The 24,298-nt window shown below is 43.0% G+C and overlaps 1 protein-coding gene across 2 annotated transcripts; it reads right to left on the reverse strand.

The window, feature by feature from the left end:
* Nucleotides 1–242: 242 nt before the first annotated feature.
* AP1S3 (adaptor related protein complex 1 subunit sigma 3) lies at nucleotides 243–17,399 on the reverse strand. 2 transcript variants are annotated; one of them, XM_042042654.1, is made up of 5 exons: nucleotides 17,317–17,399; nucleotides 3,951–4,129; nucleotides 2,641–2,749; nucleotides 1,556–1,693; nucleotides 243–757 (listed from the first exon to the last, which is right to left on the reverse strand). In XM_042042654.1, exons 1-5 carry the CDS (start codon nucleotides 17,317–17,319, stop codon nucleotides 722–724), a joined length of 465 nt encoding a protein of 154 aa, XP_041898588.1. In that variant the 5' UTR covers nucleotides 17,320–17,399; the 3' UTR covers nucleotides 243–721. The 2 variants fall into 2 exon arrangements, with proteins under 2 accessions (XP_041898588.1, XP_041898587.1); XM_042042653.1 differs by lacking the exon at nucleotides 17,317–17,399 and adding an exon at nucleotides 10,295–10,318.
* Nucleotides 17,400–24,298: the final 6,899 nt, after the last annotated feature.

A 24,298-nucleotide genomic window follows, 5' to 3' on the forward strand; every position in this document is an offset into this window, starting at 1 on the left:
AGCAAAAAACGGATTCATTAAACCTAAGAGAAGCCTACCTTCAGTCAAATAGTCTTCCAAATTACATGGAGGCATGGAGTGCACTCTAGGAGCAGTTGGAGCAGTCTTACTAGCAGACCAGAGCAGAAAAGAGAAGGAAGACAGTGGAAGAAAGAGGCTGTCCCAAAGAGATGCATATTTCCTCACATACTTCAAGGGTTAATGTTGTCACAACAAGTTTGCGAAATCAGGGCCCACAACAGTTTGGCTTTTAGAAAAAAAATTATTATTACAGCAGAATAACCATTGCATCAAAATAACAGACATTTGTACAAAAGTAGAGTCATACAGTCAGCAGTGAACAAAACTAGTAAAAATACCTCTGCAAAGTACTGTCAAAGGAGCATTTTGTGATGACAAAACCCATAGCTATAAGATCTGGTGCAAAACAAAAGTTCAGTCCAGCCAGAAGAGAAACTAGATTGGGGTAATAACAACTCTGAGAAACTCATATGCAGAGTAATGCAATGCACAGAATTGTTAAACCCTTTGCTACATTAGCTGACCTTCATCTTCACCATCATACAAACACACCCCTTCAGTTATTGGTTTTCAGTATTTCTCTGAGGATCTGGCACATTGGGAAGCAATTTCAGGAAGTGCACTTAGAGGTGCATACAGCAATTTCAGGAAGTGCACTTTAGAGGTGCATACAGCAGTTTTCTCTCCAGGTAGTTTAACGTTAAAATGCAGGCTTGTTCATGTATTCTTCCACTGTCTAGGAAACAAAACAAATAAACAACCGATGCATTGCCTTATGGAGTGGTACAGTAATATTCATAGAAACCTTCTTGTCCTCTTTGAGGACAGTTGCAGTTTTGCATGAAATTAGATCACATTGATTAAAATGCAGAAATAATTCTGCTTTAAAAACATGTAATAGAGTGGTTTAAAATCTGCTGCTCCCTTCAGGACTGTGATGGATACTTCACTATTGAGATAAAAACGAATTAAACCCATCATATTCAACTGCTTTTGCAATTCCTGGCTCAACAGTACCAGTTACATTCCAAGTTACAACAAGAGAATTCCTGCAGGGTTCTGAATAAGGGTTTTGTATCTGTGCCCTGCAGAAAAACTACACAGGTGCTTCTGAATGAAAGCAGAATTTTCCAGCACATACTCTTTCCAATTTTAAATGCTAATAGTAGGTCACGTTTCCAATGTATTAGTGAAACAAAAGAGATTTTTCTGTATTTACATATACATAAAATATAACCTTAGATTATGTTCATATATTACAGAAATATCTTAGATACATCTTAAACTATTTCTTAATAAACTCTAGCAGTTAAACTGCGAGAGAGCAACAGCTTTATATAAAGAGCCTCCAGGTAATTCCAGAGGGTTGAATTTAAAGCTTATTTGTAACTGCACTGTTGTACCTGTTGAAACTGAATGTAAGACACACTCGGATAATTAAGCACCAGAAGTGCCTAGCTGTGTTTTCATCTCCTGTCAAACAAGAAAGATGTAGGAAGATGAGGTGTTTGCCTTTTGTCCTCCTCTGCCTTACCTCCTGCAACATGTCAGAGTCTTCTATGGCTTTCACTGCAGTCTTCTTTGAAGTCTCTTGTACTTCTCCACCAATTATAAACTCATCAAGAATAAAGTAAGCTTTTTCAAAATTAAAGATAATATCCAGCTCGCACACCTGCCAGAACAAAAGGCAACAACCTCATTTAAATCACTTTTACAGTATTTTACAGTATCATAAGCACTACTGGGCCAAAGGCTGTTGCGATGATCAAATATACTCAGCATATGAACCCCTGTGGCAGGTAGCAGGCTGAAGAAACAAACTGCATGTTATGTAATATTGAAGCTTCTGCACATATTCTCTCCACATATACAGACCTACAGCAAAGATATTCCACTTATTATTAAGTTCATGCCGGTTTTCAGAGACTAAAGCTGACCTCCTGGCCCACTAACCTTATCACAGGTCCTATATAGCCCTTGTAACATGGGTTACATACATTCACAGTTTCACGGAGAAAGACAATTCCCTGCCCAGCAACAGCCACCAACTGCTTTTCAGTTTTGAGGCTGTACAGATGTGAGTCACGGCACACTGATTTAAGTAAAATATGAATTAAGGTAGGCAGGATAATTTCAAAAATATTCATAGAAAAGATGGGTCTCTTGTAGTCTCTAAAGACTTACTGAAAGACTTATTTGGACCTCCTTAAAGTCTTTTCTTTAAAAACACACTGACTTTATCTTTTGCCTCTATGTCCTTCATTGTTACACAGTATTAGGAAACAAACAAAAACAGTGTATCTGAAGATGTCAGGAGAGAGAATTAAAGTACTTTAACCTGTTTTGGATTTTTAAAAATAATTTTTCCTGAAGCTTTGCCTTCAAATTCTATCCCAAGACAGATATACAAAGCATCAAGATTAATTCCAGGTGAGTGGAAAAAGGATGGAAAAACAATTTGATCATTTCAGCACTATTTTATAAAATACTTTAATCATTAATTTCATTCCGGATTGTGAGCACCTGCAGGGCAAGTATGGAGCACAAAGCAAATCAGCTGCACATAATTTTGTTTATCAGACAGACAGGAACGAGTTCACGGGAGGAAGTGAAACCTACGTTTCCAAAGTATCTGTCCAGGAGCTCCACGTATCGATGTACGACCTCTAGTGTCAGGAGCTCATTATCCTGGTCTTCTATTGCACAGCAGAAATACAAACTAGCATACCTGGGGAAACAAAGGCAAAAACATGGGGGTGAACAGCTGGGACCTCACTGCTCTGCTCATCTCTTAGAGGTCATTCATATGACATTTAATTCCTATCTAGTCTCTAAAACAACCATTTTCTTTCATTCTTATTGTGTTCCAGAAAACACTTTAATAGACCAGGTAATTTTAAACAAATTATTATTTTAATTAGAAGAACCAACTCCACCCTTGGTAAAGTGGGACACCTATAACACTGGACATAATAAAACAAGCAATAAATCAGTAGTAAGTAGTACTTTCAGGTCTCCTCTACCTGCTGCAATAGCACTACAGTAAGTGAGGTTAATTAAACTGGAAGACAAGCTACCCCTTCTAATTAAAAAATAAAAATAAGGCAAAAATAAAGGTGAAAGGAGTTACATCTCAACAAGCCTGCTGGCTGCCAAATGACAGTGTTTTACATAAGGCCAGAATGCATGAAACTGCTTAGACCAAACAAGCTTTGTAACTAAGTTGCATCAAAACTTTATGTTTAAACCAAGCCAAGATCCATTCAGCTTGCTGATGCTGTTGGCTGGAGGCCAATTTGTCACAGCTCCTCGTCAGATGTTTATATCCCTATCTTGGCAGCATGGAACTCAATTTCTGCTAAATGGGAGATGTTTCATTTACCCAGTGTGCTACACCTTAAGGCTACTTTTGTTTGCTACAGCTTTAGGAGACTAAACAGACAGTTGACATTAGGCATCATGTAACTGGGGACCAATGATTTCTTTGGAAAAGGAAATGGGAATTAACACCTTCCAGAGCAACAAATATCTCAAAAACAAAACCTGACAAAATTATGAAAGTGCCCTGGAAAAGTTCCTGCAACCTCCACAGCTGATAAAACCCAGCACATAAATCTCAGCCAGGCTACCCTGGGGAATCTGAAGGAGCAGGGAAGTCTAAAGCCTTCTAAACACTAATATTTATTAGGTTACTCCTGTTTTTCTCATTTGACAGACTCTGTACAAGTATTCTGCACCCCACAATTACCCTGCTGGTTTGTCCGGAGACACTGCCTTGTTATACCCAGATTGCCAATGGCATGCTCCTGACTCAGCCCAGCACCATGAGTGTTGTTTCCTGCTTTTCTTCAAGTGAGCCTTTATCTTGACTCTTCTAGCATGTTATTCATATGAATAGTGATTATATGTTCTTGCAAAATTACTCACACCTTTTGTAAACAAGCTTGAGGTCTTTCCAGTCAACAAAACTACTTGTTTTTTGATTGCGAGACAAAATAATCTGAACAATTTCTCGAATGATCTTTTTCTTCTCTTTATCAGGTAGCGTCGTGTACCATTTCTGAAGCCTTAACTTCCCCTGCCGACTGAACAGCAGTATAAAGTGTATCTAGAGTAAACAAAGCAACATGGTTAACACCAGGGCCGTGGCCAGGGAAGAGCATTCCTCTGCCTAGCACCAGAAATCCAAGTCCTGGCCACACATCTCCAGCCCTGGCATGATGGTTGGACATGGTGTCACAGTGAGGTCTGGGGGAGGCTCAGCATGGGAAAGATCCCTCCTCTCTCCTAGTCCTTTCCCAGGCAGCTCTCCCCTCCCTGTGGCACCTCTTCCCTAGGCAAACACTTTACATCCTCTCCTACCCACCCTCCTTACCTTGTGCAAACAGCAGCTTTGCTTCTGCCCCTGCCCTGGGGAACAGGAGGAGCATCACCACTTTGCAGTGGTGAGAAGAGGGCACCACCCCCTCCTCCAGCAAAATCAGATACCTCAGTGAAGGGAATAAAGACTTATCCACAACAGGAGCAGGGAAATCAAGATCAGTGTGGCAGAAGACTAGAAATACGAATACTGAGATAGCAATTATAATCACTAACAACTCTGATATTGGACTATTTCAGATCACAAAGCAGCACGTTCCCAGAAGAGGCAGTAAGGGGCAGAAGAAACCTACTTTGGAAAGGAAGCTTGACTGGTTTTACTGAAGAAATCAGGATATTATGAAACTCAGATGACTGTAATGACAAAGGATAGACTGCAGTGAGTGATACTGTATTAAATAAAGGACAATATCTACACTGTTCTAAAATTTCAAATTTAAAGGTAGTTGTAATTTTACAAGGTTTGACCTATGATTTTTTCATGCTTACATAAGCAGTATTACTGAAATACATAAGAGGCAGCTTTTAAATGCCAGTGGGGCTTTGGGAGGAAAGTATCAATTCACATTTATACAAATACTACTATTAGCAGGTTAAAATAACTGACCATAGTGTGTATTAGCAGTACAGTAACCCATTCACCCAGAGCATGAAAATGGCTTTAAGAATGCAGGACATCAGTTTGAGGACAACATCCTTCTCCAACAGGACATCTGCTAAATGGAAAAAAAAACCCTACAACCCCACCTAGGGGGGATAGAGACGTTTTTAATGGCCAAAGACATCTGAACCGCCCTGTTCATGCCAGGCCTCCTGATTGCTGTTCTCACCAGTACCAATACCAGGACCCAGGGATTTGCAGGAAGGATGTCTAAGCGTAGTCACATCCATGTGGATGATGACAGGTACACTGCCAGTTGTCCATACAGTGACTGGTAGCTTCCCCTGATCCTGGGAGGACCAGGGAGAAGCACAGGAGCTTCACTTTCCTCACTTGCTCCCAATCCTTGCAAAGCCCCAATCCAGCAGGACTCTTACCACATCCCTCACCATTAGTCTAACTTTATCCTTCCCTAGAGTTTTTCAATCTACACTTCTGCTCCTTGTTTCCTGTTCCAGTTTATTGCTGTACCTATACTCCATCACTACATTTCCACAGTGAGGATTATAAATTAATGTTCACAATCACTATAAAGATTACAGTGCAGATTTCTGTGAAGATAAAATCATTCCACACTCCGGTAAACTCTGAGCAGAGAAGCTTCTACATAAAAGAAAAAAAAAAGGAAAAGCTACTGGATTTTAAACAACGCATTCATTCATAATTCAGAACCATTCTCTAGCTATTGAGTTGCATAGTTGTTGAGTAGTCTGGAGATAAGAGTTCTGACTATACTGAGAAAGACTTCAAATGTGGGATCATTTTAGGGAAAGGAGGACTGTTTTAGTCATGTGTCTGTGGCAGGATCTACTGCTGGAACTAAGGCTCTTGCCATAGTTAGTCTAATGTGCTTGATAAAATTACAAGGATTTTGTAGCTGCCTTGCGTTGAGTCCTGTAATACTCTCCAGAGAAGCTTGCTAAATAAAAACAAGTATGCTGCTGGCAGGACACATGGCCTGATTACAGTGAAGAGCAAAGCACCACAGTTTTTCCTTTCTCTGTTCATATTACCAGCTGGGTTTTGACATGGGAATCTTCCAGCTGCCAGGGTTACCCCTTCCCAGGTGACGTAGGGACAGCACTCACTGTTCATACACTTGTCCGCAGAGAGGAGCTGGCTGAATCAAAGGCTATTTTGCTTGATGCACAGCACATTAACTCCACAGCCCTTGTAAAGATGAGGGTGTTTTGAAAAGCAGAGCATAGGTTCCACAGCAGATAAGAGCAGCAGGTCAGCGGGAGTCCATCTAAAAGTCATTGGATACAGGTAGCAGCTATTTGATAAACAAATTTCTAAAAATATATTGAATCATCAGATAGGAGAGGATGATCAGATTTGACTGGAAATGCAGGGAATGAGTCAACGAATCTCTATCAAAAGCTGACGGCATGTTCAGCGTAAGACTGAGCTTTGTGGCATCCTTTGCCTGCAGTGTTTCAATAGGAAAGAAAATGAAAAGGTATTCTGGTTTAGTGTCAGCTGTTGAACACAAGAGACCTTAAACCTGAGTGCCTTCAAGTAATACACATATATCTCCAGAAGTGCAACCGTATGCCCCTAAAAGGTTAAATACCAACAAACCAGGGAATCACTGTGAATATTACCACCACTTTCTGACTTAGTTACTTCAGGATGTTATGCTTCACCCATAGGAAAGTGAGTTGCTCTTCACTTGAAACTGCTTTGAGAACTCCACTGTTTCTTCTACACATGCAGTTGATGTCTCAGCACCACTTTAATGAGCCGAGGCAATGTTCTTTCCAATCAGAAAATATCCATTAATGCTCCTAAATGCATAAACATTCATACACAAGCTCCAAAAATCTCCTTGTTTGGGTCTCCTGTCCCACAGTTTCATATGTGGACTATAACTGCATACCTCACATGGCAATTTTATCATAACAGAAATATCTACAGCTAGAAAATAGGTAAAGCCTTTACTGTAGCACAATTCTAATTTTATAGTCTGCAGCAAAATAGTGCACCCTCAAGCTTAGGTACATATCACTGGCCAGCTCAGAACTACTGTAACAAAACAACATATTAGAATGCTGCAGGTACTTAGAAGCAAAAATAGTGTGGGGAGTTTCTCTTCTTCTGGTTCTTCCTTTTACTAATTTCCGAAGCCCCTTCAATCTGGAGAACTCTGCAGGAGGTAAATGATACATTCTTAAAAGGTTAAACGGCTTTCAGCATTTTCAATTTCAACATCCAATGCTGTTCCATTCAGTTCAGCTTTGCTCTGCCCAGCCCCACTGTTGTCACAACACAACACATTCCTCACTCTCATGGCTCTGTTCATCGCATCCCACCGGAAAGACTCTGATGCATCAATAAACCTGGAAATGTTGAAGTACTGCACAAACACAAATCTAACAGCTCATCTGTTCCTTGCTCCTTGACTGTGAAAATGTATTTGCTTTCCTATACTACTGATGACAAGACAGATGTTGATTTGGAAGTTTCTGGTTGGCTTTCAATAGAATAGATTATCCTGAAATGCTTTACTCATCTTTAAAAGTTCCAATTCCAGAGGAAAACAAAGGCAAATGACTTGCTACAAGCAGAATACCTTAAAAAGCAGGGTGCTTAGTTCCCTTTCCTACCATCCCAGGGTATGCTGGCTGTGACTAACAATCACCAGACTCAGGGGCGATACCGGAGGGAATTTTTAGGTCTGAGACTGAGTGGGTCGGGATGAAGAATACAGCTCCTAGGAGAGCATTGGATTCCTTCACATGTGGAGTCTGTGGAGACAAGCTTTGGTTTGGGAGCTCAGAGTAACTTTATTAGCTTGTTTACTGAATCAGACCCAACCACCCACAACACCATGCAAAATGACCTCCATAAACGTCAGTAAGAAAATGCAGTCATTTGGTTACCATTTGCAGGCTGTTGGAAATAGTTTGATGGGGTATTTTTCAAACCAAATATTTAAACCAGATTTCTAAACTTGAACTCTATCCCCTTCTCATGCATCTCTGAATCAATTGCAGCACTAAGTTACATAACAGGTTGGAAAGTTATGGGGCTTTCTGTTCTGTCAAGATCTACAAAACTGTACCAGGATAAAAACCAACACACTTAGTTTCAGGGCTATGAAAAAATCAAATGCTAGATTTTGATATGAAATAATTTACCAGTAAATAGAACCAGATATTAAAAAAGGCAAAATACGGAAGGTTTGGATATTCATGAACAGCAAATATAAAAGAGATATGTAAAACTAACACACACTGTGATTTCTTTCCACCTTCCTTGGAAGACCTTTCCTTCTTTAACTAATGGGCTGTAATAATCTGATAAGCAGCTCACTCAAGCTTGTCTTCTAGACTGTTCCCTGCCAGGACTGCAGGTCCCCTTTGGTGCAGCCTTCCCCAGTATTTGGCCATTATACACTTCAGACAGATCAAACACATTACAACTGGCTCACTGGTTTCAAACTTGGATCATTTCTGCCTTTACAGAGGGTTTAAAATTTAACCTGATCAGCGACAATTAGTACAACTGTCTAAAGGGCTGTATTCCACTACATACACAACAAACCACCTGCAGGGGTAGCAGATAAAAACGAATACACAGGGAAGGGGCTTTCCTGGCTTTCCTTTCCCAGAGTAATTTCTCCAGCTTACCGTTCAATAACACAAACATGTAAAAGATGCCCCATTTATTCCTGCAAGGTGAACTCCAGGGGTGTGCAAGAGGCTGTAATTCACCCCACTGTGAGAAAGAAGAATGTGCACTAGAACTGCTTCTCCTCCTCCTGTAATTCAACCTGCGTAACATTTGCTGACTGGTTCCAAACCTGTTCTGTGGCATCTGGCTGCTCCATGTCCCTGGGGGAGGAGAGGAAGATAGAGAAGGAACACTACGAGGAGCCTCAGGGGAGGGAAGGCAGAAGAGGAAGACTGCAGAAAAAACCAGCAAGAATCCTCTTTCCTGTCTGAGCGGTTGGTTGGGCAAGGATTTGCTCGGTGAGGCAGCTCTGTCACTCCAGCAGCTCTGGGCTTACACTCTGCTTCACCTGTAACCTCTCCAAATTCGGTTAAGAGCCCTCCAAAATCAAAGCCACCTTTATAAAACAGACAGCTGAAACTCACATGTAAGTAAAATTTGCAAATTAGGAATTGCTTAAACAGACATCTTGGCAGAGAGTGGAAAATTTCATCTTTCCTTAAAAACTTCCTGTAGGGCAACAGACAATACAGGACCTGCTAACCAACGAAAATTCCCAGACAACATAAAATGGGAAGTGGGATGAAAATCCAGACCTTTAGCTGCCAGCATGAGCCTGGGGAAAACCAGACTGACTGGCTGTACCTGGTGGAGAGGAAGCGACTTGCTATGATAAAGTTCCTTTTTAACTTATTCTGATTCCCCTGAAGTCTGCTTGATCTGCTGCCACTGTTTTAGTCTAGTTAAGTTCATATTCTGCTTCTCTTTTACTATTTTTCATTCTTTCCTCTGATATGAAAGAATCTATTTCCCAACATAGGCATCTAGATTTTTTATCAGTATTTATTTTCACATCACAACTGAAAATGAACAAAACCTACTTTCAATAATTTTTTTTCTTCAAAAAAATATGAACATTCACATTATTCCAGCCATTAGCTTTTTTTTTAATCCCCAAAACATTTCAAGAATAAAAAATTCCTTTTAGTTTTTGCTTTGTTTAGTGGCGTTTTTTGTTTTATTTCTGAGCAGGGAGAGGAAAGTAAATACTGAAATTAAAAAAAAAAAAAACCACCTATACTGTGAACACACAGTTGGTTGGGAATGCCAGGTGTTTAGGGTGAAATGAAAAAGATGTACTGAACAGAGAACAATTGACCTACTAACAATCTACCCACATCAGGACAAGACAGAATACTAACACAAACAAGTAAAGGTATTTTGGTATTCTGCTATTACATGAAATCCCATCTGGCTACTGACCTTTAATATACACTCTCGGGTTTCAGACACTTCTAAAGCAAATATGTAAAATTCAAAACAGACTACTTAAAAATATATTAAAAACATTAATTTCCTTACTTGTTTACTCTGTCACTAAAACATTAATTCGCAGCAGCACAGGAGCTGACAGATATTTGTTAAATACTGTTGACTCTCAGCTTTAAAATTTAAAACATGTACTTAGTCTGCATGATGTAAGCAAGTAAGAAAAAAGAAAATAAGCACAAACGCAGCAACACAGAAATCCCGAAGCAGTGTATTGCTGCCTACCTGGCACATGATTCTTCCTCATTTAATCTCCATTAGGAATATTTCTGAGCAATTTCCCCTAAACAATACATCCAAAGTCCCTGCAATAAAAGCTGTGCCAGATCATTACAGGCACACGTGACCATAGTTACACATTGATTTTATGCTTTTCATGATGCAGAAGTCACCCTTATCTTATTACTGAAGATGTTAAATGGACGAGCACACCAGCATTTGAAGGGTATTTATAACATATGGTATCGATCCAGACAGCAACAACCTTCTTGATAGCCTCACTTGAATTAAATAAAACTACAATCACAACAGTATAGCTGAGCTCAAGCTTCTCACTTCCGATCCCTACCTAAGGACCAGAAAACAAGGCTCAAGGAGCTTTCTAAGTGCCCTGTAAGTGCCCCACAATCTCCCTCCGGCTCTGCTCCCGCTTATCTCTACATCCAGCAGGTCGAGTCCTCCCGACCTTGGCTCATTCCTCAAACTGGTGGCATTCCTTCCCCAGCGTCCCCTCCACAGCACAGGCATGCCTGTGCCTCCTCCTCCTCACATGCTTGGCTATCCCACCAACATCAACGCTGCATTTCCTGCACTGCTCTGGAGAGCAGAGGCAGCACAGCTTCCCAAAACAGTTCCACAGGGGTAGATGCAGGCAATGGCATCCAGTTTTTACAGAGGACAATTACTCTCGATTTTCTTAAGTTTTTATTGCTGCAAGTGGAATTACTCCAGTTTTCAGGTAATAAGCAAGAACAGATCCTAGCTGGAGTTTGCATAAAAGCTGCCTCAGGCTCTGCCATAGGAGAGCAGGCCAGGGACTGCAGCATAGCCGTGGGAAGCAGCCACACCACTGTCCCTTCCATGCCGGCCACGGGACAGACACAGCAGGCATGCGAGCTGGCTGAGCTCACAGAAAACAGCAGTTTGAAGAGATTTGAAACAATTATTAACTAGGTAGTCACATCCCCTCTGCCTCCTAGGCTGGCCTCTTAGAGGTGTTTTTATTTGCTTACCTGTTTTTGGGAGGCAGAGGACACCTTCATTAGGTTACTACAAGGAGGAAGAGACCAGGGAGAGGCTGAACAAGCTGCCAAGAGCTACACCTAATTCACTACAACCCCAGTGTACTTCACAGTCACAGGAAGATATTTTTCCAGTCTGTTCCTTGAACTCCTAGTGAAGAAACAGAGCTAAAATCTCACCCAGTGGATTCCAGCAAAAGGTGCAGCTCTTTTAGTTTCATTTCCACTTTGCCTTATCAGTTATTTGCAAAGCCCTGCTACATGAAGGCACTGCAATGCCCTTCCCTTGCCTCTGACCTCTCTAGGAGCAAAGTTAAAAATCTTTGCTCTGGGACAGGGCAGGCACTCCCAGAAGGTGACAAGCTTCCCTGGCTCCTCAGGCAGCTGACAGACACTGCTCCAGCCTGGGGATTCCCATGTCTGGTGGAACAGGAACAGTGCAGGTTGACAGCAGCCTCACACCCATTCCTCCAGCTCCCAACAAAGATGTTCACAGAAAACCTGAGCTCCAAAAGGGCCAAAGATACACATGAGTTCAGATCATGTTTATTACTCTGAAAGAGCATGGGATAATCTTTTGGAAACACTGAAGCATTGAATTTAGGCATTTTCAATAGAGAAATTCTCAATTTTCCCTTTTAAATGGCATTTTTTCATTAAGGTAAAAAACCCATGGATTTAACCTAAGCATAAACATAAAAGAAGCAACCATTGTTTACAGAAGAAAGGGCCAGAGCAGAGGATCTCACAAAATGCTTTATATGTTGGCCCAATATTTAGCCTCTAGAATGAGAAAGGACCACAAATTCATTCTGCTATTTATCCGAGTCTTGTCATGAGACTTGAAAGTAAGGAAATGCCTGAGGTACTGCCTCTTTCCCATCCCATCTCCTGAGCCAAGAGGCTGTTGAGAGCTTCACGCAGCCCTTCCCATGGCTCCTCTAGAACTCAAGAGCACAAACCACTCACCCAACACTTCACCTGCTCTCCTTCCAGCACACAGCCTTGAATGACAAAGGCACAACATGGTACATTTCTGCATCTTATTCAACAACAGTGAGTCTGTTTCTCATTCCTTTGTGGTTTGTGCCCATCACTTACCCCAGGGGACTAAGCAGAGGATGGTGACCACAGAGCTGCTGTGCTGGTTAACAAGGCACTGAGAACTGCAAGCGTCTGAGCAAAGCCATCCCCAAGCTCCAACAGCAAGCAGCAAGGCAACAATAGACATTTACTGGTTAGTGAAGAGGGATTTTCATGCCCTTCCTAACAGACGAGAGCAGATGGACATCCTACATAAGCTCAGCAAGCTAGAGAAGGAAAAAACACTGGTGCATAGAGTACCTGGGGTTATGTCTGTAATGCTGAGAAACACACACTAGGCCATTCCAGGCCAGAAAGGCATGTCTGGCCAGAAAGGCATGCCAAGCTTGCCTTCAAACACACAAATGTAAATTGCACCTTCCCATCCTACCCCAATGCCTCGGCATGCTGTATTCCTACTCCCAAATGAAATGCCATGCTTGCAGGACCGGATCTTGCAACTCCGTCTCTACATTGCACCATCTGCAGAAATGCAAAGGCCCAGGGGTGGCCATTCAAGAAAGCACAGAGCCAACACACACAAGAAAATGCAGATGACAGCCTGCAGGAATAGGATAGTAGGGAAATGAATGGGCAGGGATGGATGTAGCTGGATACACAAGATACAGAATTATTTTCACATGAGAATTATTGTTTTAATTTAGGCATCACTGGCAAGACCAGGACTGGCTCACAGAAATGCCTGATATGGATGCCAAAGAGTAAATGTTTCAAGTACTTCAGGGAGGGGCAGCTCTATCTGCCCTCCCTGACCCACCAGTTTCCTCAGTACTTTCATAATTTTGTCCTTTTGCTGCTTCTTGCAGGGAACTGATGGCTTCAGAAGGTCCACGGGACTGTTTATAAAGCATGGGATTTTGAAGTAACTAAAGACACAGAAAAGCAGCAAAATCTGTCATTTTCTTGCCTCATGACAGACCCAGCTGCCCATTACCACTCCAGCCTTCTTCCTGCATTTGCCTACAGCTACTATGGCCTTCTCTAAAGCCCTCCAGGCACTCTACATCCTAGTAACTCCTGGCTCTGAGACATGCCTGCAGTTTCCTTATTTGTTGAGTGAAGACATTAAAAAAACACAAACATTTCGTAACATTTCTTCTGCTTTTCAGAAATGATCTTATTACCCAGAGACAGTAAAGTGTGCCTTGCAATTCCTGCATGGCCTGAGCGGGCTCCAGCATTAAACAGTGACAACCTGTAATAGTCATGAGCACTTGGAAAAGGAACATCCAAAACTGGCAAGTCAGGGTCTTCCAAAGAAGAACCCTAAAAAACGTTTTTCCTCACAAATCCCACAAAATGGTATTCTAAAATCCAGCTGAATGACAGGGAATAACAGAATGCCAGATTATGGATCATCCCCTGAGCTGTACTCTAATCTAAGCAGCTTCCAGAAGAGCACAGCATAAGGAACAGGGCATTTGTAAACTCACTCTGGTAGTCCTGTCTCCAGTAATCGCAGGTTTAAGGATTCAGGGAGAGAAACTGCATCCAGAGAACGTAACTGTGGCCCCACCCTCTATGAACTGCCTAACTACTGGGACACCCACAGCACCCTCAGCAGTGGATCAAAACCAGTTATCTACACTCTGTGAAAAAGTATTCCCACTTATTTTTTATACATTTAGTGCCCAAAAATTTCACAGGATGCACCCTGACTCTTTGTGTAGCAACCAATCTTTATAGTGTTCATGATTTCATGTGTTTCTATCACTTCCCCTACAGTGACCTCTTTCCAAGCAGAAGTCTGTCTACTCAGGATCTTCTAAACAGGATGTCATTCCATTGCCACTATGTACTACCACAGCAAAACTTCACTACTAGATAAATTAACAAAGAAATACCACATGAACTTTTTTTGTCATGTAGCATAAGAACTGCTGCCTTGAACAACAGAATAATTTATTTGTGATTTTCTCTCCTCTCCTCTGTTCTAATCTGTTGCCCTTCTTGCCTTTCAGAGGTAAATGTCTAGAGGCAAAGTTCTTAGTGTTTGTGAGGCCAATACACAGCTGTATCATGAGTGGAAAACAAGCAGTCATTCTTAGAACTGTAAATAGTAAAATCTGTGCATCATTGAAAACATCTTTTGCAGATCCGCGTCCATTTTAACACTTAAGGGCATTGAGAGTGTTGGTTAGATCAATATTCAGAAGAGCTGAGAGCTCATTTCCAAACACTAGGCAGGTGTCAGCAGCTGCAGTCACAGCAACTAATATTTCCACCCCAGCTTCAAGATCAGTGACTGGTTGTCAAATGTCTTGCTAAGTGGAAACAGTGCCTGCCAACTCCTTTTTCTATTCAGGCCAAGTACATTTTTAGAGCCACTGTGCTCAATGGGATTCTTTTGATCTTTCTCCAGGGTTTCAGATCATGCCCACAAGTACTAATTTGTCTCCCTGTAATGATGAGTAGCACAGGTAGGAGGGAATCAGACCCTTTACTATACAGGCACCAATTCTGCATTCAGAGCTATGCAAGCAGAGCCCTGTATTTATTCACAAAAGTAATACTGGTAACACTGAGGCAGCAGTAGGATCGAGGTTTTGCAACACTTACAGGCACAAGAGACTACAGAAACACGTCCTTGGGGAGACTTATCTTTTTCTCCTCTGTGCTCTCTCCTCACTCTTTGACTTTGTTGAGACAGCAATCCTAAAGACACGTATCTCTGCTGCACCCATGTATGTCAGAAAGCAGAATTTAGTCTTTCTAAAAAGTCTTTTTTTTTTTAAAAAAAACATGTCACAAAGCAGCAGCTGGGTACAAAAGCTGTGTTTCTCAGCAGGATATGAAGTCACCTTTGCTAAGCAGACTCTTCCCTGAAACTTGCCAGGAAATTTGCAGAAAAAGAGAGCAAACAACTGGAACGACCCTCTTACTAAGACATGGTACCATTTGCACAAGAACCATTAATTCCATCTCAGAACACAGAAAACGGTGGCAAGCACAACCCTGTCATTCCAAGACAGAGGAATGAGTGTATGGAGTTTCAATTACCTGTTGAAAGCTCATCACTCATGAGCCTGGATAAGGCTTATTCTTCGTTTGTAACCCAGCAAACCCTTATTTCTTGACTCATAACCCAGTGTTAACAACCCCTTTCCAGAGACTGGATGACAGAGGAATTTAAAGCAAGAGTTCCCTGACAAAAGCACTGTTTCATCCGCACCAGACCCACAAGAGAAGAACAGGGTAAGGCTGACAGCACTAACATAATGCAATAACACCAGCAAGTATTTGTACTATGGCCTCAAAAAAGGAAAAATAAAATTTGTACTTGTAAGAATGCACACTCACCTTGTAAAATTCTAACCATCAAAACAGCAGCCAGTCTCCAAATCGTCAATAAACAGCACTATTGTAAGCAGTGTTCCCCTGGGACCATCATGAGTGCTTTGAAAACTGGCATTTGCAAAGTACATGCATCAAGGAGAGTTCTGAGATCAGATTCCCTGAAATCAGCTGCCCTATTTACTGACCTTCAAGGGCAAAATAGGAACTCCAGTTGTTTACATAAGCTTTACCAGAGGGAAGTCGGTATGTAGGGCTGTCTCAGGGTGTAACCAGAAAAATTACATCTCTATGGGGACTTAAGGTGTGGAGACTGCATTGCCATCTGTAAACTCATTACTGTGCATATTCTATTTGCAAATACAATGACAGGTACACCTTTCTAAATACAGGACACTAACGCATATTTAGCATTCTGGCTAAACCACTGAAGAGAAACAACACAGCTCTGCCTTTGAGGATAGAGACAAACAACAGCACTTGGCCTCCACTGAAGGAGTTGAGAGACTTCTGTTCAGCTGCACTGCCAGTAACTGGTATTACAGGTGCACACAATGGGGAAATTGTGCAAGACAGCAGCTCGGGGCATGCCCTAGAACCTGCCTCAAGCCTGAATTAACAAGCAGCGAGATGGTTTCTCTATTAAGAGGCACCATTGACCATCTCACTGCTCGTGAGCCCGCAGTTCCCCCTGGGGAAAATCTAGCCAATTGTTTTCAAGATGTTGGCCATCGTGCTTAACAAAAGAGCATCCACAGCAACCTTTTCTGATCTCAGCACCACTACCAAGCGCAGCACTGGAGAGGCAAAGGGTCTCCCGTCCCGGATCCTGCCCATCAGCCCTTTAACCTGAAGGGCTGCTGTCCCTTCCAAGCTCAAACAAGCCACTGCCAGCCCTGGAGCCGGGTCGCACAGAAAGACTGGTGAACCGATACACAATGAACAGAACCAGACCCATTTGCTCTCTCGCTGATGCATTACCTGATGCAAAGATGAAGCCAAATCCCAACAACCCCCATGAGACCCGGCAGTGGCGCAGAAGTGCCCGAGCTGGAGGTGATGCTACTGTCCAAGCCCTCCACTTACCTGACACCAGGGAATATACCTGGGGAAAAGCTCTTCCCAACGATCCTGTCACAAGAAAACCCACTGCCCAACACTGACCCACTTTGTCACCACTCAGCCTAAAGACAGATCCATAAGAAACCTCATTCGATCCTTCTCCAGGCATTGGAGCCGACTTGCACCTCAGCTCCTCAAGTTACAGGAAGACTTTATAAAACCTGTCTGTAACAGCCTTCTTTTCCTGGTTGTCTATCACAGGCTTTCGGCGTGACCCGAACTCACCCCGAGGGTCGGGAAACAAAAAGCAAAAGAACAGAACTTTCTTTTTCCCCAAACAGAAGCAAACCTTGTTCGAACCCGCCTGGGAATAGCTTTCAGGGTCCCGGCGCAGCCGGTGCCGAGGAGCGCGGGGCAGCCCCGCTCCGCCCGGCCTCACTCCGTGCCCTGACAACGCGCCCGTCGAGGGGCTCGGCGGCCCGGGGGCTCGGCGGCTGCGGGGGGCAGAAGCGGCTACTCCCGCCCAGCCCGGCCCCGCTCACTCACCATGGTGCGGCGCCTGGCTGGGAGCCGGCGGGGCCCGGCCGCCTCCGCTCCGCCCGCCCCGCTCAGGTGAGGCCGGGCCGCATCGCGCCTTCCCACAATGCCCCGAAAGGGAACTCCCGGCGCCTCCTCCGCCGCTCCCCCCGCCGCCCGGGGCAGGGGTAGGGCTCCACGCACGGCACCGGAGGGGCAAGGGCAGGGGCAGGGCTCCAGGGACTGACGCTCCGGCAGCGAGGGTGCTGACAGGCCGGGTGTGCCGAGCCCCCGCCCGCACGGGGTGACCCCACCTGCTGCCCTGTACGTGCGTGAACCGCTCAAAGGGCACCTTTCTCACCTCGGCATACCCGAGATTAATAAAACGCAGTCATCCACTGGCTCGAGCTACTCCCCTGTCAGGCATTCATGCCCTAAAGACACGGGTAGATCTACAGGCGTGATTGCTCTGCAGCCCATCTCCATCAAAATGGAACTCTTGATAGTTTGAATACCTTCAATGACTGGGCTTTGCTCACCAGTGCTTTGTGATGGAGCTGGATGAGAGGGCAAGACATCAGCAAATCCCTGGTAACCTGTGGCAGGGATTTGCTGATAAGCAGCTGGTGCCAAAAGAATGTGCAACATCTGCAGACTCAGCACTTGAATCAAAAGATCTAAATCCAGGCCTAAGGCTTCTCAAGCTTCTATCAGGAGTCTGATTCAGATGCAAACTACCACATGAGCATAAAATGAGAAGACTTAGCATGCTAAGTCCCGTGTCTGTAGTTCAAAGGAGAGACATCTCCCAGAGCACAGCATGCATCAATTCAGGGTATGGATCCCAACTGCTCAGGCAGGGAAGAGCTGCGCCCTGCTCCTGGGTGCAGCGATGCATGTGAGTCATCAGTGAGAAAGGGAAAGAAATCCAAATCCTGCTTGGGGACTTCAGGGATCACTGTGGTGTCAATGACAACCCCTCGTCAGCCTCTGGCTTCAGAGAAGGGAGAGAGATCCCTTGCCAAAAGCAATTGTGCATGTACAGCTGAGAGGGTGACTGGGCTGAAATCTCCTCCCAGTCGGAAATGCAGATTTGCAAGAGCAGAGTGCAAATGCAGGTGTGTGCTCCTTATGCTCATTCAACAACGTGGAGGTAATTTCCACATTTCCCTATGTCCATGACCCTACTCCCCTCAGCCCTCCGTAAGTTTCGTTTTGGTCTATACAGACACTGTTCCTGGAGTCCTTCACTGCTGCTTGCTCAGTTCTGGTTTCTGCGTATTCCAGCCCCAGCCCGCCAAGCAGCACCTCACACACTGTGCTGTGATGCTGCCAGCGCACAACACACAAATTACAAGTCCCAGCTGCCCACAGATCTCAGTGATACTTCATCTGGTCATTTGCCCCTGGCCTCTGTCCTTCCCGAGTATACATCCCGGGCCCATAAAGCAGCACTATCTCCAGAGGGCAGGAACACCTCACCCTTTGTGCTGTGGGGTGCAGCACACACCGTGCCGTGCTGCCAGACAGCACCGGCCTCACTGGTTTTACTGGGGCACCATCTTGCCTTCAGTGATACACACTGCCAAATACACACTTAGTGCAATCAGAAACTGTTAAAGCAGACTGAAACCTTTTACCAGATTCTCTGAAAGACCCACACAAAATGCCACAGACCCACACTGTCTCTCCCAGGAGATAAACATCTGCCCTCTGCACCACCGTTTTCATACCCCTGTGTGGATACAAATATGCTGCTAGCAAGAACTTCTCTTACTTCTTTCCAGTCCCGTGAGATCTTTTTCTCTCTCACGGAAGATATTAGTAGAGTTCTATAAACTATGAACACTTGCGACCTTGCAGAGCTTTGTTTATATTACAGTAGAAAAATATTTTGACAATGGAGGTTTTAGGATTTTAGCCAATCAATTTTAGCCAATTTTAGCAAGGGGTGGCTGATCCTTTGACCAATTAGACTATGAAGAAAAAAGTCTATAAAAGAGTTGTAAAATAATTAAATAAATCAATCTTGCTGCACAATTCCTGCCTGCTGGATCTCTCTTCTCCTCCCTACCACTGTGGGATACCACGACACCCCTGTCCCTTGCAGCCCCCAGCTCTACTTGCTGTGGCCTGTGCAGAACAGCAGAGGGCTGACTCTGCACTTAAACCCCCAACACACCCTTGGTGAACGGGGAGTGTTCACAGATAGCACTGCAGCTCTGGGAAAGCCAGGCCTCAGAGAACACTCAGAATTAGATGCACCTAACACACAAGAATGTGGACACCACAGTGCAGCTGTACTACAGATGTGAGGCATCAATACCTTCATCTCCAAAAGGAATTTAAAATTAAGGGATGAACATACCCCTCGCTCCATACCTGTGTAATTTACTCAGGTGATGGACTGATGTTTTTTTGCTTAACAATCATTTCCCAATAATCTTACTTCTCTAAGCAAAGACCTTACCTAATTAGGCCATAAACTCAAGAGAACTAGCCTGCTGCTTGTGTGTTTTTGCAAGTAATCAGATAAAAAGCAGCAGCAGCAAACAACATGCACAGAGTGCACATTAACAGCAGTGGCCAAAGCCAACGCATTATAGCCAATCTTGGAAGTTGGCAGAGAGAAACAGAAACAAGGCTGTAGGTATAGGGTCATGCCTAAATTAGACACTTTCCAGCTCAGAAAGCCAGGTTGCACTTAACGACTGCCTAACTAGCCGTGGTAAGGACTTGGAATTCTCCCCTCCCTGCCTCTCTGCCACTAGCACTGTGTACCTGCATAATTTTCTGATAAAGAAGATAACCATCAGTAATTCCTAGCTGGGAAGTTTGAGCTATTAGTGTCGTTCAGCGGTGGAGGCAGGGGAAGGCAGCTGGGGCACACAGTTGTGCCAGGTGAACCAATGGGGTGAATTTATGTCAGTAAAATGCCATAACATGAACTCCTTCCAGTGCTTCCCTTAGGCCCAGTTAGTTAACTTGAATGAGTGTTTGCAAAGTAATGCACATTTATTTCTCTAACTCAAAACTGCTGCAAAAGGCAGTTTTAATACCCTTCTTTTTTTGCTTCAATGTCTGCATGGAAGGAGTATGAACATTTTTTTTCTTAAGGGCTCTTTGAAATAGGCTTTTAAGAGAGGCAAGGAGGTTTTTACTGCTGCAGGATATTATATCCTCTTTGCTTATATTCCACTCTCGTATCAGCCTGTCACATTCAGAAGTAGAAAATGTTCACCACAAGAGTTACAGTGGATTCAGTGAGCCTTGTGTGCCTACACCTGATGTAAAAACTTCCCAAGTTCCTAAGTATCAGTTTTGGTGGGTCTGGGCATTATTTATGTGAAAAGAAGTCATTGCTACAATGCCATGCCTAAACCTGCAACAGGCTTTGTTGAGCCCTCCTAATCTCTGCAAGCTTTATGCACTTCAGAAGCTAATCCTGAACCATATAAGTAAAGCTATATACTCAGCAATGATTTACAATCGATTGGGAAGTTATATTCCTGTGTATTTCAAGAGAAACAAACAAATCCTGACAGCTTCAATTAAGAGACACAAACTACTGTCTAAAGAACAGTAGGGAGTGAACAAAATCTAACATTCTCGCTTCCTTCTAAACAAAACCGCACAACCTTTCCTTCTGAAAAAACCCCAAACCACCCTTTTATTGCAGAAAGAAGCCTTTTCACTGACACTGAGTACCACAACAAATGAGGCAGAACACTGAACACTTACTCTGATTCTAGCCAGCAGATGCTTTGGTGTTGTTTTTCAGCACCTGAACTGAGCTCACAGACTACTTCAGGTAAGTAGCCCCATCCAAACCAAGGAGTTGAGGCTGATGAACACTTCACTTGGTGATTTTATAGGAGACCTGCTGTGCAGGTTTTTTACCAGTTGATACTAGGTCTGTGGGGGAAAGAAAAAAACTTTAAAAGCCCAATCTAAATTCAGCTGCAGGAGGTAGCTTTTAATTGCAGTTTGGATCAATAGAGAAGCAACCTAACACTTGCTCTTGCTTACTAGGCAGGGCTTGTACTTTTCCAGACTGCTTTTCCTATGTTCCCTTTTCCTTATTTGCTCACACAGCCTGGATTCTCCACAATTTAAGTGCAGAACAAAGCATTCATATCACTAGAGCACATCCTAAATTATGTATCTGTGGCACAGATGTTGGTACTTTATCAGCAGGAATGTGTTCTGTAGGTAGTCCCAACATTTAAGTAGTTTAAAGTATTAGAAAAGTGTTAAAAATAGCATTCTCAAATCCTTATAACCAGTACTGAATGATAGGTGTATACAAGCACTTAAAGGGTGTCAAGTAGAATTTTATTTCATTTCCCAGCTGTACAAAATTAAAACCAGGCCAAAAGGTAGACAGGCATTAACAAAGCTCCATCGAGAACTTTTTCAATCCGGAGAAAACGTGTTCTTGTAGCCCTCTTGTGTTCAGTTGGATTAACAGCTATTACATTCACAGCATCCTTCCTTACCACCCCAAAATCACAGCTCTGCATGCCTTAACCACACTGCCTGTCAGTTCTTTGTCCTGTACACCTTCACTCAGTTTCTTTCATGGTTTTCCTCTTTCCATCCTGGTTGTAAAATCAAATCCCATTCAGGCCATGCTCCTGAAACAGCAGAGTGCTCAGTTGGTATATTCATACCATAAAACAGGGAACTGCTGCTTTGGAGTAGGAGGACTAAAGCACCCCTCATTGCCTGTGACCATGCTGATATTCCCAGCATTTCTTCTCCATAAAAGGACTGTAATGAACACAATTTACAGCCTTGTTTCCCTCTTTTAGTTAATGCCTAGTTCAAGTTTTAAATTGAGTGTCCCACAAGCACCATTTAGATACATGTAATTCTCACAGAAATCACCCTGATATTCTCCAAACCATATAAGCACTATTGACAGTTCTGCTTATTCCACACCTTCCCTGCCAATCACCAAGTTATGGCTGCGCTCCTATGGGCGCCTAATGGGATGGAGTCTTGTGACTGAGGATAAGGAAATGGTTTGTTTCCTAAACAACACTCACCTTCCATGTCTGCTGCCTTGGTCATCCTTCATTCAGCCACTGCAGGAGAGATCAGGAGGCTCGGGTGACGAGGGCAGTTGTGCTTCAAGAGCTGCTATCACCTGGAGCCAAAACTCCAACATGGATGTGCTGCTGTGGAGGAAACTTGGAGAAGGAGCTATAAACTATGGAAGAAAGAAAGAGAAATGAATGAGAACAGAGAAAAGACAAAGAACAGCAGTAGAAGAGAAAACATGGCTTAGCAGCAGTGCCATCAAGGAGTACTGGCAAGCAGTACCCACTCTTGATCAGCTGCACAGGTGCACTTGAGCTCATGAAAACTTAAGAGTTTTGACGGATACACACGTGTAGATTTTGAGAGCATCTGAAAACATGCTTCAGAAAGAAGACTCAATATAGATAGTGAGAGGCATGGTATCTTCTTTACTTGAAAGACAGCTAGAGTAGCAAAGCTAGGAGCAAGTTAAACCCTAATATGTCTTTCCCTATAAACAAGGTAAAGAGGAGAAAAACATGCACCTCAACAACCCATATCTTTGTGATACAAAGCAATTTAGGAATGAATGTACCAAATTTTCTGCAGACAAGCCAGTCAATCCCACCAAAATTAATATAATACATCAAGAGTAAGTCAAAGAATATGCTTCTACTCTGTGTGAGCAGATTATACACTAAAACTTGTCAGAGACCCAGGGTACAAATGTGAGTCAGACAGCAGGTAGTTACAGCAACTCTGAGTTGCTAAGTTGAGGGGGAAAAGGGTCATGCATAGAAGCAGAAAGCAAAGTTTCTAATGACCCCATTATTTCAGTTTATTATTTGATATTTAATTTTATGAAAAAAATTGTACAGATTTTATTACTGATATTATTTTGATACTTCTATTGCCAGAGTAAGAAAACAAGTAACACTGTCTTTGAATCTGTTCCACAATTAGCTTTTACATATTAAGAGTTGAGCAGACTACAGAGCTACCTAGAGCCCATGCCCTTACATGCTCCAAAGGGACAAAAAGCTTTGTAGGATCACTTGATAGCAGTCACTTAAGAGATCCTTGATCCTTGCCTTTTGTGAATGAGAAGCAGAGAAAGCCTTCAAAGGCCACACTGAAACTCCCTCTAAAATGGTTAGTTCACGACAAAATAAGTTTTTAAACATTAGGCTGGCAGAAATTAATCATTTTCTGTAGAGTTTGATCATGGCATTTCAGTTAGTCAGGTCATTCAGCACTGAGAACTTGGTCAACAGAGAGAACCTTAGAGAGGTTTCCTTCTGAACTCTGTAGTAGTGAACCTGATAAACATAACAATCTGTCCCTTTCCTGCATCTAGTGTATTCTAAATCTCCTCAATGAATAAAGTCAACACTACAGGTACTAAGACCTGCCACACTGCTATCTGAAATGTAAATGAAGTTTTCAACATCAGGAACTGAGAAGTCATCAACTGTGCATTCCCAACTGTGCAGTCTCAGTTAGAAAACCAATACATCTATTTTTGTGCTTTCACTACAAGGACACCATTTGCAATTCTCCAGCATCTTCAACTTTAACTAGAATTCATATGCCTTATTCAAAACATAAGATGGTCTACACAGACATCTAAATAGGCTTTTCTGACTATAGATCAGCAACAGCTTCATTTTTTCCAGTCAGTTTTTGTTGGAACTACAAAACATGGGAATTTGCCTTGGGAAAGGTGAGAAGTTTAAGCTGTTCAAAATGAGACATATCATGTAAAAAAAAAAAAAAACCCAACAAAAAATATTATATACCACACAGGCTCTTCAGCCATCATTCAAAGGTGGCAAGTTTGTAAAACTCTTCCAGATTCCCTCTCTGGCTCCCAAATACACCAAAGAAGCAGTGAGCTACACAACATATTCATCAACCAACATTCAGACATTCCAAGTGTTACAAAGCCAGCCAGTGCTGTATTTGAGCCTGTGAAGGCTGTGAGCAA

Source organism: Corvus kubaryi, unplaced genomic scaffold (genome assembly GCF_017639235.1).
Source record: "Corvus kubaryi isolate FWS band 111438036 unplaced genomic scaffold, C.kubaryi_AGA036_p1.0 37397, whole genome shotgun sequence".
NCBI lineage: Eukaryota > Metazoa > Chordata > Aves > Passeriformes > Corvidae > Corvus > Corvus kubaryi.